Source organism: Danio rerio, chromosome 1 (genome assembly GCF_052040795.2).
Source record: "Danio rerio strain M-AB ecotype USA chromosome 1, GRCz13ab, whole genome shotgun sequence".
Classification (NCBI taxonomy): Eukaryota; Metazoa; Chordata; class Actinopteri; order Cypriniformes; family Danionidae; genus Danio; species Danio rerio.
In genome coordinates, this window is record NC_141021.1 from 58645665 (window position 1) to 58664447 (window position 18783).

Genomic DNA, 18783 nt, shown 5'->3' on the forward strand with positions numbered 1-18783 from the left:
GTGGCCTTGTTGTTGTTATTTGACAAGTTGCTAGCAAATATCAGACCCAGATTCTTGACTAAAGATGATGATTTAACTGAACATTATAGTTTTTTTTTCTTTTATGTCCAATAAGCACAAAAACTATTAATTTTAGTATTAAAATGTTACTTGCCATTAGGGCCAGACAGAATCTGCGGACATTTGTTGCTATTTCTACTGAGAATTTTGTAAAAACAAATTTGCAGATTTATGCAAACTGATTTTAGGAGTATCGTAGCTAAAAACTTAATATGTGAAAAAAAAAAAAAAAAAAAAAAAATATATATATATATATATATATATATATATATATATATATATAATTTTTTAAACTTTTATTTAATGTTTACGATGCAAATCCAATTAGATCCACATATTTGGTAAGCAAAGCAAGCCTCTTATATAATATATCTATATATGTAACTCAACCAGTCCTACGCCACCCGACCCACTTCGAAGCTTGTATCAAACCAGCGACCTTCTGCACGGGAGTCGGTTGCTCTAACAAGGAGGCTATAGACCATGGTCTCCAGAATCTGTCGCTAGAGCACTTTTAGAGGTCAGAGGAGTGAGGTTTATCTGCACAGCCCCTGGCTGGCCTCCGTTACAAAAAGACAAAATATTACTTTATAAATTGTTTTGTAAGTAAATTCTATGAACATTTTAAAATTACTATTATTATATCTCAATAATATTAGTGAAATTAATTTAGAAACTAAATAAATATAAATTTATACATTTACACACGTAAATACTTAGACATAGAGTGATAGGCTAAAAATATGTGTATTTCTGCGTGCACAGATTCCGTGTGGGCCTACTCATCATCCAATTTTAATAATAGCTAAACAATCTATTTGTATTATTATTAAGTACATAATGTTCTCATCCTTCACTTTCACTTGTTCCAAACCTGTTTGAGTTTTTTCTTCTTTTGAACACAAAGGAAGATAATCTGAAGAATGCTGGAAAAAACAGCCTTTAACCTTCATAGTATTTTTAGTTTCTACTAAGGATGTAAACAGCTTCTGGTTGTCAATGGCTGCTTTGTTTCTAGCATTCTGTATCTTGTTTTGTGTTCAACAAAAGTAATTCCTAAAAGTGTCTAAACCACATGAGTGAGAAAACAATTATTGTGTGAACCATCCCTTTAAAGCCTTACATAGATATCTATGTATGCAAATCACACGATTTGTCCAAAAAGAAGAATATATTTTCATTTTTTTTTTCTATTTAGAGTTTAGTACATGTACGGTTTCTCATATTAAGGTGACAATGAAGGGGGGTCGCCTGGCGATTTCCAAAAATCTATTTATTTTTATTAAACCATAAGAATTACAATATTTTATCCATAACCTACTGAAAAGAAAAAAATTGTCATTTATAGTCACTATATACTACTGTATATAGTTACTATAGTAGCTTATAATTACTAATTCTATTGGATTGCGATCGCTGGGGTAATTACATTATATTAAATACACAGCAATAGCTTCAGATGCAGCCAATTGATGACCAGGTTAAGTTTTCTGGCTCATTTACAGCCCTAACATACATAAAAAAACATCTACGAAGAATAGACTTTGGTCTATTGGTGTGTGTGCGCCATTGCATGCAAAGTTTCTGTACTTATAACCACCTCAGAGGATATTGGGGGTCGCGAGCCACTGGCATTGTTATTTTAGGGGTCGCGGGCTGAAAAGTTTGGGAACCCCTGTGCTAAATGAGTTTCTCTTCCTCTCTGTTTCCTTCAGTCAGCTAAAGCTGCTCTCTACTGCATCCTGCTGGCTGGAGGAAAACTCTCATAGACATCCATCAAGTGTAACAAATCAAAACTTTATTATGATGATGATAATAAGCAGTTTGACTCAAAAGCATCTTACACACTCGATATTCGAATAAGATATAAAATAGTACAAATAGTACAATGAAAAGATGTTGGGTTATCACAGCAAAGACAAAATGATGGCAGCTAAATGCTTTTTTTTAAAAATCTGAATATCCACTGCTGATGTGGCAAATAATAGTACACTTAAAGGCATAAATGATATTGTAAAAGCAGGTCATGTCAGATTAAAGCTGCAAACTGTTTTAAAGACAGGATACTCAATTACAAATTATTTAATAACACGACAGAATGAACCCTATTTCTCACAAATCCCTTTTTTTTCTCTTGAGCACGGTTCATCATTTCAGTTGTTCAGGACAGATTGTGTAGGCGTCAGTTCAATACAGTCTTCATTTACATGTGCATTATTCGGCTCACCACGGGACCAAAACCTGAATAACATGTATGAGATTTATGCATCAGTCAAATCACAATGTAAAAACCCTGGTATACATCAAAGTACTTTTTAGTTCTTAGTTTGAGGACACTTCTAAACCCCCATGGTTGTAAATGTGTCTTGCTGGTAATGTGCATATTAATGATGGCAGCTGAGAGAGAAACATTTTTGGACATTTTTTTGAAAGTGTACTTTAATTTAGCTTGAATGCGACATGTTTGTGTTTTGTTTTGTTATTTAAATAGTTGGTTGTAATTGTGAACGTCGTAAAGATGTGGTAAATAGTGAGGCAGTAAGGCGAAAGAAAGGAAACGTGTCAGACATTTTTGACCACTTCTTAAATTTCTTGTGTTTGGAACAAACGTTTGATATAAATTCATATCTTAAAGGTGCAGTAGTTGATTGTCTTCAGAAACATTTTTGCTGTGCTAAATTGAAAGTCTCTTCACATTCTGATTGTAATGAATAAATTAAATGATCGAAATGCATAAGTATTTTTATATTCCGGGTAAGGCATAAAACTAAAGCATATTTAATATATATGTTATGATAGATAGCTCAAACTGTTTGTCAACGAACATTGATTTGTATATCTGCGCACCCTGTTCACGCAGACAGATCCCGCTCTCCCTGTGAGGCCAATACGGAAGTAACTGAAACTGCAATTCATCAACTCGCCTTTGGGGGCTGGCTCCAGGAACTCAAGATATTCACTGACTGACCGTTTTATGTGGCTTTAAAAAGCATTTTAGGATTACTTCCTACAATTATCATAAGATATGGCGTGCTGTGTGCACTTAATTTGCTCACAGACCATTCAAGTGGCCTCCATTTCCCATGTGCGTAAAATTCTTATATACTTTCACCTATAAATGTATTTGTTTTATTTAAGATTATTTATAGTTTTCTTTAGAGCTGTAATACACTCCAGAATCTGACAGATTGATTAGCTGTAGGATATAAAACAGTCATCTGAATCATTGTTTACAGTGTCAAGCCTGCATTTCATCAATAGCCTTGCATTTACTAACACAGACTGTATTTGAAGTGTTTGGAAGTTATTTGCATTTTCCTACTGTAGAAAAACAACATGTTTAGTGGCTCAATGTGTTACAGGAGTGTTTTTAAAAGACCAAACACAAATTGATAAACTCTTTATTGATATAGTATACAGTAGTCCTTTGCTATAACACGCTTCACTTTGCACGGCCTCGCCGATTTTTTTTTAGTGCAACTTGACTTTTTTTCTACAGCACATGCATACCTGTCAACATTGGGATGTAAAAAATACGGGATATGCCCACCGTAATAGGGGACCCAACCCCCTTAAAAATCCCCAATTTAATAAATAAGTTCATTTGGAGCTCTTTCGTTGTAAGTAAACAGTTAAATGGTCAGTAATATATTTTAATATTATTATTTACAAAAGAAAAAATAAATAGTACACATTAGCAGCAAATAAATTAGCAAACAGTTCAGTTTAATAGCTACTATATTGTAATAGAATCAAGCTATCAAATCTCATTAGCCGTTTCTTCACTGTATAACTCACACTTTCTGATAAAAGGCAACGAATGAATCTCTTATTTATTCATTCATTCATTTTCTTGTCGGCTTTAAATAAAAGTCCCTTTATTAATCCGGGGTCGCCACAGCAGAATGAACCGCCAACTTATCTAGCACATTTTTACGCAGCGGATGCCCTTCCAGCCGCAACCCATCTCTGGGAAACATCCACACACACTCTCACACACACATTTATACACTACGGACAATTTAGCCTACCCAATTCACCTGCACCGCATGTCTTTGGACTGTGGGGGAAACCGGAGCACCTGGAGGAAACCCACACGAACGCAGGGAGAACATGCAAACTCCACACAGAAACACCAACTGAGCCGAGGTTCGAACCAGCGACCTTCTTGCTGTGAGGCGACAGCACTACCTACTGCGCCAATGCGTGGCCAACTCTTAATTATTTAGATTTTTTTCTGTTTGATTGCATTAAACAACAGGCGTCACTTTAAAGATGCACACATTTAACGTTAAAATTACTAATAAGTTAATAACTTTTTATGCTCATTTAGGACGAAATTAGTTGTGTTTGGAAAAAAACCTTTTGTTTATATGTAAATTATGTGTATATGTCTGTTTAAACACGCACACAAAACCCAGACTTTCATTCCGTTTCAGGCACGTGCACACATAGGGCTCAACTTGTGCAGTGCACATGCCCTTTTTAGTCTTGGATAGAAAGTGCCCTTCCCAAATGATCAAAAGTGCCCCCGCGACGCGACACACCTTCGGTCCCGCCCTTCAGTACGCGCGCGACAACACCGATCTTGAGTACGCGCGCGACAACACAGCTGATCAGTATACGCGCGATAACACCGCTCTTCAGTACGCGCGCATCCACTCTGCAGATCTGCAGCCTTCACCCCCCCCCAAAAAAAAAAAATTATCCTGCACATGCCCTTTGGACGGTCTCTGCACGGGCCTGCTCCGTTTCAAATCACATGTACAGAATGCATTTTGGAAACAGCGTCTATTTATTACTGGAGCGTGTCAGCTGAGTCACACTGCGCTACATGACTGTTTTGAGGATTGAAGTGGAGATGGCACCTGTAATTAAAAGGAAGGGAATCCTGCCATTTTTAAATATTTATTTCAAAGTGTTTTCATGCCTAAAAAAGCAAAAGCAAAGAACATACTTTAAGAGCAAGGGCATCCCCTGGTTGTTCGGTTCGTATGGGTTGCGTAGGGAGGCTTGGCTCTTTAATGTTTCTTGCCACCCTTCAGAGAAAGACTGAAAATATGGGAGATATATGGATAAATACCTTTACGGGATGATAGAACTGTAAAATACAAGAGAATCTCGGGAAAAACGGGAAGGTTGACAGATATGCGCATGGTGTTCTGCGTCCTGATTGGCTGTATACTTTTGTCAGGCAATCTCCTCCATGTCTCCTGTACAGTACAAAATGCCTTCAGCTTGCCAGATAAACATAAATCTATGATCGCTTTCAGTGTGTGACTCCCTCATGCCTGATTCAAACAGGGCTTCAGCGTCAACGCTTGACAGACGTGTCTGAAGTTCCATCGACCGCCATAGCAGCGTCAGCCAATGAAATTAGACAGCAATAGGCCACTGTTTGAGCTGGTGTATTTGCATACAGCATTCTGATTGGCTGAGGCTTCCATTGGTGCTTAAAAAGTTAAGCTAGTCCCAACTTCTGCAGCGAGCAACGCCTCTTAATGCCTCATCAACGCCGATGGATCCACAATGCAGTTCGGCAGCACTTGACGTCACCCATTCAAAGTAAATGGGAAGCGTTGAAGCTGACGACCCGTGTGAATGGGGCATCAAGGATGGATTCTGCCTTACAAATATATCATGATTAGGCATGGGACGATAACCCTGTTCGAGGTATACTGCGGTTTGGAAAAGTCAAGGTTTTAAAACTATTAAAATATTCTGCTATACCGTTCCTAAGGTATTAGTAAGATTTTTAATCGAATTTTTCTTTTTTTTTTTTAGTTTTTTTAGGACAACAGTATCTCCAGCAGAAAAGATGCAGTTTTAAATGGTATAGACATCTGTGTTTTTGAAACTAATAAAGACAGCAGAAGTCAATGAAAAATTTTCATTATTAGCCTCACCCGTTTACTGCTCTGAAATATTATAAATGTTTCTCAAATTAAAATATATTGTGTTCTAAAGGAAAAAGGGGTTTGTTTTTTACCCAGACATTTAAAAAGAATATGTTTTAGTGTAGTAATCTCAATACCGTGAAACCAGGATATTTAAACCCAAGATTATCATACCGTCAAAATCTTATACCGGCTCATGCCTAGTCATGATCACACCCATACTAGAGCAAGCTCCTGATTGGTTAATGCAGCAGGAATGTCCATCAAACTCACATTTTTAAACTTAAAATTCGCACGTCAAACACCCAAAATGTTCAATTTATGCTGCCTCATTCGCGTGAATCGTGCCACAGGATGTCAGGTCGTGTCTGTGCATTGACAACATGTAAAACAATCATTATTGATGCTTTATCCAAGTCTGGTGTAAACATACCATAAGGCTTCAAGTAACTGTGCAATGACTATGGCAAATAAGTGCACTTTCTGGTTGTTGACTTACCCTTGATCCAGTGTTGAATTATCCACCCACTTCATGGTGCCCTCGATCTCTGTGTCAGACAAACCAATCCATGTGTCCTCCTTGACCAATGAAGATATGAACCTCTGTGTGTTAATAAAAGCAGAATGAGTGTGATTCCTCTCATTAACAGACACTCAGTAAACAAACTCACCTGCTTCTCTTCACTCTTAATAATGACCAGATCAGCTCCACGATCCCTGCAGTACTGCCTGCTGTCAGACCAGCTCATCGCCTCAGTGGAGATGAAAAACCAACCTAAACAACACATATTTTCATACACTTTTATGAATTATTTGCTAAGTATAAAGAAACTACTATAATCAGATCAGCACTGACCTGGTTTAGAATGAGCCTTCGTCAGTTCATCACTCAATGACGTGATATTGTTTTCTAACTCCAGTATCTCCAGACTCAGAGAGTTGTATTTGTCCTCCAGCTGGTGTTTGTCAGTCTCCAGATCAGTGTTGTTGTGCTGTAAGCTGCTGATGGTGTGATTGAGCTCTTCAACTGTGTTCTTGTAAGTCTTGAACAGGTCTCTCTCTGCTGTGATGCTGATGTGCTGCAGTGTGATGAAGAGCAGCAGAAGAGCACAGATGAACCCCAGGATCACCAACAACACCAACAACACACATCTGTGTCTTCCTGACAAACACACACAACACACACAGATATCAATGAAAAACACTCAAAATCCATTTTGGGGTATTCTTAAGTTCAGTATGAAGCTTTTATATTTAGTGTTACACTACTGTTGAAAATCCAAGTAAGGGCACAAGGAAAGAGCAAATAAATCAACTCTATGATAAAACAATTACCATAAATATCATATATAAATAAAAAAAATTCTCAACAGTTTTCTGACATCATTGCTAAGTCAATTTGCTTACTGTGTTTTCTATTGTTTTCTTCATCCTGTTTGTGATTCTGTGTTTGAGGTCCAGTCGAGTCCTGAAAATCTCTGCACTGAACATTTTCATAAATGTCCTCTGAATCCATCATTTCTCTACAGTATATATCAGACAGTGTGTCTTATACAAATAGCTGTGGTCTTCACTGGCAAGTGCTTTTCTTAAATAGTTCTAACCTAAGCAGGAAGTTTCATTTCACACTCACCAATAAATTTAAATACACCGTGTCCAACACAAAATCCCTCAGCAGAGCTGTTTTGGGCTTTTATTGTGTACTGCACATTAAACATTAACAACTTTAAAAGTCAACCAGAAAGATCTTTGTTATTTAATCAGACCCTGTCACAAGTCCTTTAGGCTCATGTGAAAACTACAATAAAGTGCAGCAGCAGGGCTGGAAATAAACTCTGTGGCTCAAGAGCTGAGTTTGACCGCTGGTAGGTACAAGGTGACTGAGAAAGTGGTTTCCCACGCTATTTTCATAGTAAAATCACCTCTATTGAGTTACAATTTTAACTAAAAGTCTTATCTAAAACGTGGCTGCATCATGTAGGCCTATGTTTGAATAAAATGCACATTTTCCATGTTGATCATTCAGAGAATTAAAGGCTGGAGGAGCTTGAACTCGAGCAGTTTTCTTTTCCTGATGATGCCTCATATTCAGCTTTCTGCCTCCACTCATTCATCATTTCTGAAGTCCAGTTGTGTCCTTGAAATATATGCATTTAGACATGTCATATAAGTCCCCTAAATACTTGATTTATAAAATATATATATATATATATATATATTTTAGCATTGCTAATTAAAGCAGGAAGTGACTATTCGACGTGGCCTTCAGGCTGAAAATAAACTACCGCTCCTCACCCTCCTCAGACGGGTGAGTTTAACTGCACCACCATGACACTAAGATTATGATGATATACATTTCTATACAATAAAAATGGTAATTAGAAAAACAAATATCTGATACACTGCTTTAACTCTCCACAAACTACATTTAACACCAATCTGAGAGATGAACAGGTTTATTAAGCTTTATTTCTGCAGTGTGCAGGTGTATTTACCGCGTTCTCTGAAAGACAATCCATTTTGGAATAATCTCAGTGTGTGAGTGAATATTAACTCCCTCTAGTGTATGAATATGCTATTAACTTCTGACACACGAGAACTTTCTCATTTCCTAAACTGAGTTTCCTCGTTTTAAGTCCATAAACATTGGGAAATAATGCCTGACCTCTGAAATCTACACATTTACTGATTTCAGCGGGAAATTTATTTTTTAAATTGACAAGAGCGCCATCTGCTGGTGAGTACTTTTTTCCTGCAGACATGCTGACTGCAAAATCATGTTTTCCTAAATGGCACATAGAATAGAATGTAATCTTTTTAAAACTTCTGTTAAAATAAATAAATAAAAAATAAAATGTTTTGACAATAGTCAGGTATTTTTATAGAGTGTGTATACATAATGCAATGAAACAGAAATGCCTGAATGAAATGTTATACAAAAATACTTCAATTCACCAGTTTATTAAAACAGAAAGCAATTCAAATCAGACACAGTTTCACAGGATTTCAACATCAGCATTAAAGGTTCAATTAACACAATCTGAGAGACGTCAGACTTCTGCAGTTTACTGACCTCAACGCTTCAGACAGATAAGGCAAATAATAACACATTTACATCCTATTGATATGAATCTGCTTGTGCTGGAGAAAAACAAGTTCCCAGATCACTCCTTAATATGGAAATATTGTATGTTTAATGAAACAAGCAGTTTAAAAGACTGGAACCTTCAAAATTAATTACACAATCATGTTATGTTATGATTTGATAAGAAAATTAAAAGCTTGACAAGACTGGATGAAGCTTATTTCTCACAAATCCATTTTCTTCTTTCTGAGCATGGGAGGTCATTCCAGTTATTCGGGATGCCTTGTGAAATTCTCACTTCAACACAGTCCTCGTCCAGACTCAGGTAGTTATTCGGCTCACCTCTAGCCCAAAACCTAAATAAAATGTGACAAGACTTAAAATGTTTCAATGTCAAAATCAAAGTTTTACTTAAATAGGAATCATACTCAGGTTCACAATGACAATGAACAAAAGTGACGGTAGTGAGGCAAAAGAGAGAGGAGATGTCATAGTAAACGTCTTTAAGAGACCATTTATACAACAATGTTTTGAGTCAAAACTGGAAAACTTTTTATGCATTTTTATTTGTTCGTTTATACAATAAGAGCATTTGGAAAATTGAAAACTAGAAGTGCTCTGGATCCATCACCTCAGATCTTCAGAAATTTCGAGAGGAACATGTGCTTATGATTGTTTACAGTTGGTCCCACATCAGCTCATGATTGATTCTCCAATCAGATGATTCCTAACTCACTATAAATAACCAGTTTTCTTATCTTAGTATCTTCATCTTGAGAAATCACCCCTACTCCCCTTCCTTTCCAGACAGGTGACACAGCGGCCCAGTGATTCACCTCACACTGTTGCCTCACAGCAAAAATGTCTCCAGTTAAAGTCCCTTCTAAAACAGTTGGTATTTCTGTGTGGAGTTTCCTCGTTCTCCCTGTGCTCAAGTGGGTTTTCCCGGGTTCTCTGGTTTCCTTCCACAGTCCAGTCCAAAAAAACACGCAACTTAAGTAAATTGAACAGACCAAATTGATAGCAAAGCCAAGCCCTTAGCGAAACACCTCTCCTCAGCCATACTATATCTGTCATTAGCCAGAAATAAGCCCAGGGGGAGTTTATCGAGATCTATCTGAGCTCAAACTCCTCTCGCGCCCTGGAAATGGGAGGGAGCCCCGGGCTCAAAGATCTCAGGGCTCTCTCCCGGGACAGCATGCCAAACACGCTTTATTATCAATCACCAGCTAAGTGTGAACTCTATTAAGGCAAGTAGTAAAAACATACTCAAAAATGGTGAAGTACTTGCTGTTGTTGCTGCTCAAGAGTTTGCTAACTCTTCTTCAGCACAGTGTGGATTTACTTCACCGGTAATACAACCAACAGCGGAGACGAATCATAGACACAATGCAAACTCTAAATACACACCAGCTCTGATCTGTCTGTGACAAGTCATCAGTTCCTTACAATTATTGTTTAAAAACAAGGTGACGGCGTCAAATACTGGCCTGGCAAACGAAATACAGCATATTTAGCCATTTCTGCTTATTCCATGTGTTAATTCGGATCATTCTGAAAACATTTTGTCTCACAAAATGTCTTAAGATATTGTGGGCCCGTCTTGGCTGACACGTCTCAATATCGCATGGAGGTCGGGGACAGTACCTCTGGAACTTAAACCATGTTTAAGAAGGGGAACCGAAGGGTGTGCTCCAACTGTAGGAGATCACACTCCTCAGCCTCCCTGGAAAAGTCTATAGCAGGGTACTGGAGAGGAGGATCTGGCCGATGGTTGAACCTCTGATACAGGAGGAACAATGCGGATTTCATCCATGCTGTGGAACACTGGACCTGCTCTATGCCCTCACTACAGTGTTTGAGGGTTCATGGAAGTATGCCCAACCTGTTCACATGTGTTTCATGGACTTAAAGAAGGCATTCGACCATGTCCCTCACATCCCTCTGTATGGGGCTCTGGGAGTATGTGGTCAGAGGTGCTCTGCTAAGGACTGATTGGTCCCTGTATGAACAGAGCAGGAGGTAGGTTTGCATTGCCAGCAATAAGACAGACTTGTTCCCAGTGCATGTTGGACTTGGTCTGATTCGGAAACCACTGGATTTCATCTTTGCTTTTTGCAGATGATGTTGTTCTGTTGGCTTCATCAGACATGGACCTGCATGCACTGAGGCAGTTTGCTGCCAAGTGTGTTTTGCAGCAGGGATGAGAATCAGCACCTCCAAGTCCAAGGCTATGGTGCTCTACCAGAAAAAGGTGGTTTGCCATCTCCATGTTGGAGGAAAGTCCTTACCCGAGGTGGAGGAGTTCAAGTATATTGGGGGTTTTGTTCACGAGTGAGGGAAGGATTGAATGTGAGATTGGCAGGTGGATCAGTGCAATTGCAGCAGTAATGGGGTCAATGTAAAGGAGTTGACCCGAAAGGCAAAGCTTTCGATTTACCGGTCAATCTACGTTCCTACTCTCACCTATGGCCATGAGCTTTGGATCATGACTGAAAGGACAAGATCTCGGATACAAGTGGCTGAAATGCGTTTCCTTCGCAGGGCGGCAGGGTGCACCCTTTTAGATAGGGTGAGGAGCTCTGACACTTGGGAGAAGCTCAAAGTAGAGTCGTTGCTCCTCCACATCAAGAGAAGCAGCTGAAGGGCTCGGGCATCTGTTTTGGATGCCTCCTGGACGCCTATCTAGGGAGGTGTTCCAGGCTTGCCCTAACAGGAGGGAAGACCCAGGACATGCTGGAGGGACTACTGCAGGTCTCTCTGCTTGCCTGGGAACACCTCAGGATCCCCCTGGAGGAGCTGCAGGAGTGTCTCGGACAGAGTTTTCGGGAGTTCTCCTGAGACTGTTGACCCAGTGACCCGGCCCCCAATGAGTAAAAGAAAATGAATGATGAATAAATGAATGTGTATACATGCAACTTTTTAAAATGCATTTTTTTTGCGATATTGATTTTCATTTCTACAATCAAAGTTTAAGTACTGTGTTCTTAAGTACTACAATTTTTAGTAGCATCATCGACTATTGAAAGCACAAATTGACCATGATTATGAAACACAGACCATAGTTTTACCATGTTTAAAAATTGTTACAACTGTTGTAATAAATAAAAACACTGTCATTAATTGTCATTAGAGATCATTGTTGTGTGTGCTGTAGATAGCCTAATTGTGATTACAAAACTGGAAACCAAATCTTCAGCAGTTTTCAGTCTTTTACAACTTACCCTTGGTTCAGTGGTGTATTATCCACCCACTTCATGGTGCCCTCGATCTCTGTGTCAGACAAACCAATCCACACATTCTCCTTTACAAATGAAGCTATGGCCCTCTGTTTGTGAAAAAGGCAGAATAAGTGTGATTCCTCTTATTCAATAATAAACACTCAATAAACAAACTCACCTGCTTCTCTTCACTCTTAATAATGACCAGATTAGCTCCACGATCCCTGCAGTACTGCCTGCTCTCAGACCAGCTCTTTGTCTCAGTAGACATGAAAAACCAATCTAAACAACACACATTTTTCATACACTCTTCAAAACTGTATGCAAATGATAAAATAACTAATAAAATCAGATCAGCACTGACCTTGTTTAGAACGAGCCTTCCTCAGATCATCATTTAATGATGTGACTCTGTTCTCCAGCTCCAGTTTCTTCTGATTCAGAGAGTTGACGTTGTTCTGTAACATCGAGATCATTGACTCTGGTCTCCAGATGCTGTTTCTCCAGACTCAGAGAGTTGTATTTGTCCTCCAGCTGTTGTTTGTCAGTCTCCAGATCAGTGTTGTCGTGCTGTAAGCTGCTGATGGTGTGATTGAGCTCTTCAACTGTGTTCTTGTAAGTCTTGAACAGGTCTCTCTCTGCTGTGATGCTGATGTGCTGCAGTGTGATGAAGAGCAGCAGAAGAGCACAGATGAGCCCAACAATCGCCAACACCACAAATCTGCGTCTTCCTGACAAACACACACAGATATCAATAACAAACACTGAAACTCAGTTTCAGGTTTTGTTGGTGTTCTTTTTTAGTTTTGTTTAGCTAAAGTTTGTATATATATATACTAGTGCTGTCAATCGATAAAAAAACTAATTAATCACTCTTTTTTGCAATTAATCGCCATTAATCACATTTAAAAGACTGAAACTTGTAATTTTGGCTAATCAAATGTAAAATTAATGTAAACACAAGACAAAAACTGTTTAAATTCAAAATATAATTGTTTATTAGAATTTTCCTTTAACTTGTAACACAGATTTTTTTCATGTAAACAACATACCCACAACAAACTATCAAGATCCTGGCTTGACAGCCATATTTATTAAAGAAACTAAAACACAGGCATGTTAATGACATTTAAATTTCAAAACAATCAATGCCAATAAAGAAAACATTGATTTCCATGTTGGATTCTAAGTGGACTGCAAAAAATGCCAAAATACAGGAATTGCAGATATGGAAAATGAAAAATTATAATAATAAACTATAGAATACAAACAATCGCACTCATTGTAAAGTATTGCTGTGAGTTGAGAACATTAATTATAAAATAGAAACAATTTTGCTCAGTCCTCCTTTACATTCATCCAGTTGCTGAGACAATCCAGTCATTATCGGGGGACAATGAGGACTTTTCTTTTGAATGATGTGCAGGGCCGGAGCAAGCTGAACTGCCACTCTAGGCAGAGAACGATCACGTCGTACTCAACCCCAATGTGCAAACGAAAGTAACTGGTTATGAAAATGAAGTGAGGTGTCACGGACTTCTATTCTGCCGCCCTATGAGCGGATAACTGAGGACACGCGGGTGCTGAGGGAGGTGTTGTGGACACCGCCTTCTTTATTCTTTATCCCTATGCATGGATATAACTGAGGACGAGTGGGTGGGGTGAGTGAGGTGACCTCTATTCTGCCGCCCTATGCGCGGATATAACTAAGGATGTGCAGGTGCTGAGCAGGGCTGCAGTGGGACTCCTTTTCAGCCCTGGAGTTTCAAGCCTTAGACCGGCCCACCTCAGTTCACCACTGACTATATTAAAATAAGGTCATTTCCAATTCAGTTTCTAATGACACTATCACGTCTTTTTCAAGTAAAACAGCTGCTTTAGAACTTCAAATCTTCAACAACCCTTACAGTATTATATGACTTAACAATATGAAAAAATGAAAAATCAAAATGAAAAATCAAAATAAAAAAAAATAAAAAAGAATTACTCAGGTGAGGTTAGAACACGGATCAACAGTGTCATAACTCAATATGCTGACCGCTGGACCACAATGGCGCTGTTACATTTATGTGGCCGGAATAATAGTTACATCATCATTACCCTGCGAGCTGCATTTTGCTCATGGGGTCTTGAGACAATAAATAAGAAGAGCGAAGCTGCAACAAAATAATGAAAAAAAAATTAGGCTATGGACAACTAAATAAATAAATGGAAAAAAAAAAGCGCAACTGCTGAGAGTGCAAGCAGGTAGGAACACCGGCCCTCGCGGCCCAAAAAACAGACCGGCCCACTGGGAATTATCCCGGTTCTCCCGACCTCCAGGCCAATCCGGGCCTGGCACTGAGGGAGGTGTCGTGGGCGCCGCCCTCTATATTCTGTCTCCTATGTGCAAATATAACTGAGGACGCAGGTGGTGAGGGAGGTGTCGCTGACATAACTGAGAACACGGGTGGTAAGGGAGGTGTCGCGGACGCCGCCCTCTCTATTCTGCCACCCTAGGCAGCCGCCTAGGTCGCCTCTATGGACGCGCCGGCCCTGATGATGTGAGCTGAGAGTGAGAACAGTCTCTCACAAGCAGGATCACTAAATCAGCATATGCATTTCAGTGCCTAATTTTGGTGGCACTGGTGCTGCGACAAGGACGTAAGAAGCATCAAGGGGTATATCAAAGGCAGATTCTGACTCAACAACATGATGCAGACGCTTTACAAAAGTTGCGTTTAAGGGGGAAACATGTCAAACTTAATAAAACATTGGAGGGCACATGCTGAAAGGCAGAGGAATGGTCTTTGACAGCTCGCGAATTCATATGACACTTTCACAGAGTAAATTTACATGGACACCAATACTCTGATTTTATTATGATGAAGATAATACTCTTATTAAGAGTCTCACATGTAAACAGCGATTTTTGATTACCTTAAGGACCACTGAGTCACGAAATGCAGAGGTTTTTCTTTCCCTTCTGCATGTGGTATTAAATGCATTAAAACAAAAGTTGAAAGATTAAAAATGCATCACAAAATTAGATGAAACTCTGGAGGAAACTCTGGAGAGCCTGGTGATGCGACATTACACTTTTTCTCAGTGGCTTTGGTGCATTTCTCACAACACTATTTACACATTTGCACAACAGTTAATGCATTTCTCAAAATAATTAGTCATTTGTGCACATCCTAGCAGCAGTTTCTCATTCCTTCCAACAAATTGCAAATGCTTTTGGAGATGCATCAATTGCTTTCATACAACTCTCTGCTGTTTACAACATTATCATTCGCTTACAGTATGTCATGTCAGTCAAAATTAACTACTCTTGTGAATGCTGAATAGTCATTCCATATAAAACTAATAGTCATTTCGTTACTTGAGTGATTACATGCAAAAATGTTGTCAAAATCTGTCAAGGAAATTTTATAAAACAAATTTATCTTTATTAAATTAATCTTTATTTTTCTGAAAATGTCTTCTAAATTCATCAATTTCATGAATGATTTACAGACCTGTGTTGTAGGTTCAGTTCTAATGTTCTGCAATATAGTTTACAGTTGTGCACAGCCCTATCCAAAGGAAGCTTATGCTTGTTGTAAGCATTTTCAGGAAGTGTCACCAAAATTTGCATTGAAAAAAAATGTCCAGAGTAAACTGACATAATGAAAACATGACAAAGCCATTTGACTATCTTGTTCATAAACAATGGTGTCAGGACTTTTCATTTTGATGATACTGACATTTGATTGACATGAATACTTGCTTTTGAGGAATGAACTATCCATTTTGAGCATGTGACGCGCTTTTGCAGGTTATCAGCTAGGTTTTGCAGTTTGTACTAATTGTTTTGAGAAATGCATTAACTGTTGTGCAGAAATGCACTGGTGTTGTGCGAAACGCACCAAAGCGACTGAGAAAAAAACTGTAATTGTTTTATAGTGAAACTTTTCTTCTAAAAGTGCTTCCTTGGTCTTACCCATATTTTTTGCATGTTGAACACACGTCGGCCACAACAGGATAAAACTACAACTAAATTTTTTTTTTAACTCGTTAAATATTTCAAATTAATTGCATACGTTAACACACTAATTTTGACAGCTCTAATATTTACCAACAATATTTCTATATGGAAATCCAAACAAGAGTTTGTATAAAGACAACACAAATACAACAGGATAATACAATAATACATTTAACATTAGTGTAGTTCTAAATTTCTCATTTCATCATCTGCAACATCGTTTCTGTTCTCAGTTAATTTCTGCTTACTGTGTTTTCTATTGTTTTCTTCATCCTGGTTGTGATTCTGTGTTTGAGGTCCAGTCGAGTCCTGAAAATCTCTGCACTGAATATTTTCATAAATGTCCTCTGAATCCATAATTTTCTTGAATGTCGTGGTCTTGGATGACAGATGCCGTCAATGTAGTTGTGGTCTTACATGGCAGATGCTGTTCTTAAATACTGTTAACTCGAACAAGGAAGTTTAATTTCACACTCGCCAACCAATAACATCGACACGAAACCTTCTACAGACTCATGTGAGACTCATGTTTGTGTACTGTACAATCAACTTATTATCACCTTCAAAAGCCAAGAAGAATCATTGAAACTTAAATAGGCTCTGTCACAAGTCCTTTCGGGTTATTTGAAAACTACAGTAAAGTGTGCAGCAGCAGGCCTGGAAATAAACTCTGTGTTCCAGAGCTAAGTCTGGCTGGTACAGCATGAATGAGGAAGTCATCATAGTGTGAATTTTCTCATGGTATTTTCATAGCCAATATAAGTTGAGATATCTGATCTAAAATGTTGCTGCACACACAAATGTCTGAACAAAATGCACATTTTCCATGTTGATCATTCAGAGAATTAAAGGCTGGAGGAGCTTAAATTTGAGCAGTTTTCATTTCCTGATGATGCCTCATATTCAGCTTTTTGCTTCTTCATCATCTCTGATGTCCAGTTGTGTCCTTAAAATACATGCATTTAGACATGTCATATAAGTCCCCTAAATGCTTCATTTTATTCTTCATTTTATTTGTAATAATTTTAGCATTAATAAGTTAAAGCAGGAAGTGAAGCGGGCCTTCAGGCTCATTACAGACTTTACCCTACTTACCCTACTATGGTAATGGTACCCTTACCATATTCTCACCACAAACAAACCGCTCCAGGGTTCGTTTGAAAGCGTAACGAGACCACCTTTTCAAGTAGGTTTCGGTATGCTTTTTTGGTCCACTTTTAGTGCACACTCGAATGCAATTGCTACATTCACATGCCGTCAAACGAATCAGGAAAACCAACTGTAGTGCGACTCAACCGGACTAAATAAGGCAGGTGAGAAAACACCCTTAAACAAGCTTAATCAGGCCCTGCCTCAATCCTTTAGGCAGTTTTGAAAACTACAGTGAAGTGTGCTGCTGCAGTACTGGAAATAAACTTTGTGGCTCAAGAGTGGAGTTTGACCGCTGGTAGGTACACAGTGACTGAGAAAGTGATCATAGTGGGAAGTTTCTCATGGTATTTTCAGAGTAGAAAAATAATTTTAAAATAAGTCTGATCTAAAATGTTCCACGTCTGAATAAAATGCATATTTTTCATAAAGAGCATTTAGAAAATTAATGGCTGGAGGAGCTTGAACTGGAGCAGTTTTCATTTCCTAATGCAGCTCTGCTTCATAATAAGATTTCTGCACTTTCTGCCTCTTCCTTCATTCATCATCTCTAAGGTTCAGTTCATTCATTCATTTATTTTCTTTTCAGCGTAGTCCCTTTATTAATCTGGGGTCACCACAGCAGAATGAACCGCCAACTTATCCAGCATATGTTTTAGACAGCGGATGCCCTTCCAGCCACAACCCATCACTGGGAAACACCCATACACTTCCATTTGCACACATACACTACCGACAATTTAGCCTACCCAATTCACCTATACCACATGTCTTTTGGAAACCGGAGCACCCGGAGGAAACCCACTCCACCACGGTGAGAACATGCAAACTCCACACAGAAATGCCAACTGACCCAGCCGAGGCTCAAACCAGCAACCTTCTTGCTTTGAGGCAAAAGCGCTACCCACTGTGCCACTGTGTTGCCTTTAGGTCCAGTTGTGTCCTTAAAATCTATGCATGGACATTTCATGCAAGTCCTCTAAATACTTTAGCAGCAGTACATTAAAGCAGGAAGTGACTATTTGACGCGGTCTTCAGGCTCCTCACCCTCCTCAGACTGGTGTGTTTAACTGCACCTCCATGACACTAAGATTATGATGATATACATTTCTATACAATAAAAATGGTAATTAGAAAAACAAATATCTGATACACTGCTTTAATTCTCCACAAACTACATTTAACACCAATCTGAGAGATGAACAGGTTTATTAAGCTTTATTTCTGCAGTTTCTGCTGGTGTATTTACCCGTTCTTTGATGAACAGTCCAATTTGATAATAGTTTGGCCTTTTTAAAGAGTGTGTTTATACATAATGCAATGAAACAGAAATGCCTGAATGAAATGTTATACAAAAATACT

At 38.6% G+C, this 18783-nt stretch overlaps 2 protein-coding genes across 3 annotated transcripts; both read right to left on the minus strand.

The window, feature by feature from the left end:
* Positions 1-1838: 1838 nt before the first annotated feature.
* Positions 1839-8563, minus strand: LOC147847052 (uncharacterized). Its single transcript, XM_087238321.1, has 6 exons — positions 8453-8563; positions 7365-8094; positions 6814-7119; positions 6629-6732; positions 6457-6560; positions 1839-2301 (listed from the first exon to the last, which is right to left on the minus strand). Exons 2-6 carry the CDS (start codon positions 7474-7476, stop codon positions 2214-2216), a joined length of 714 nt encoding a protein of 237 aa, XP_087094447.1. The 5' UTR covers positions 7477-8094; positions 8453-8563; the 3' UTR covers positions 1839-2213.
* A 341-nt stretch (positions 8564-8904) lies between these two features.
* Positions 8905-12994, minus strand: LOC147837567 (C-type lectin domain family 4 member E-like). 2 transcript variants are annotated; one of them, XM_087238240.1, is made up of 4 exons: positions 12628-12994; positions 12442-12545; positions 12267-12370; positions 8905-9398 (listed from the first exon to the last, which is right to left on the minus strand). In XM_087238240.1, the coding sequence occupies exons 1-4, from the start codon at positions 12737-12739 to the stop codon at positions 9260-9262; spliced, it is 459 nt and encodes a 152-aa protein (XP_087094366.1). In that variant the 5' UTR covers positions 12740-12994; the 3' UTR covers positions 8905-9259. The 2 variants fall into 2 exon arrangements, with proteins under 2 accessions (XP_087094366.1, XP_087094365.1); XM_087238239.1 differs by lacking the exon at positions 12628-12994 and having other exon boundaries at positions 9248-9398.
* Between the last annotated feature and the right edge of the window lie 5789 nt (positions 12995-18783).

What these genes read in the sequence shown, in the direction of transcription:
- LOC147847052 (XM_087238321.1), bottom strand. Translation starts at nt 7,476, where the DNA reads ATGATGGATTCAGAGGACATTTATGAAAATGTTCAGTGCAGAGATTTT. An exon ending in AGAAAACAATAGAAAACACA is followed by an intron (nt 7,120 to 7,364) that starts GTAAGCAAATTG and finishes TGTGTTTGTCAG; the next exon opens with GAAGACACAGATGTGTGTTG. An exon ending in GAAGGCTCATTCTAAACCAG is followed by an intron (nt 6,733 to 6,813) that starts GTCAGTGCTGAT and finishes TGTGTTGTTTAG; the next exon opens with GTTGGTTTTTCATCTCCACT.
- LOC147837567 (XM_087238240.1), bottom strand. Translation starts at nt 12,739, where the DNA reads ATGATCTCGATGTTACAGAACAACGTCAACTCTCTGAATCAGAAGAAA. An exon ending in GAAGGCTCGTTCTAAACAAG is followed by an intron (nt 12,546 to 12,627) that starts GTCAGTGCTGAT and finishes TGTGTTGTTTAG; the next exon opens with ATTGGTTTTTCATGTCTACT. An exon ending in TTAAGAGTGAAGAGAAGCAG is followed by an intron (nt 12,371 to 12,441) that starts GTGAGTTTGTTT and finishes TTTCACAAACAG; the next exon opens with AGGGCCATAGCTTCATTTGT.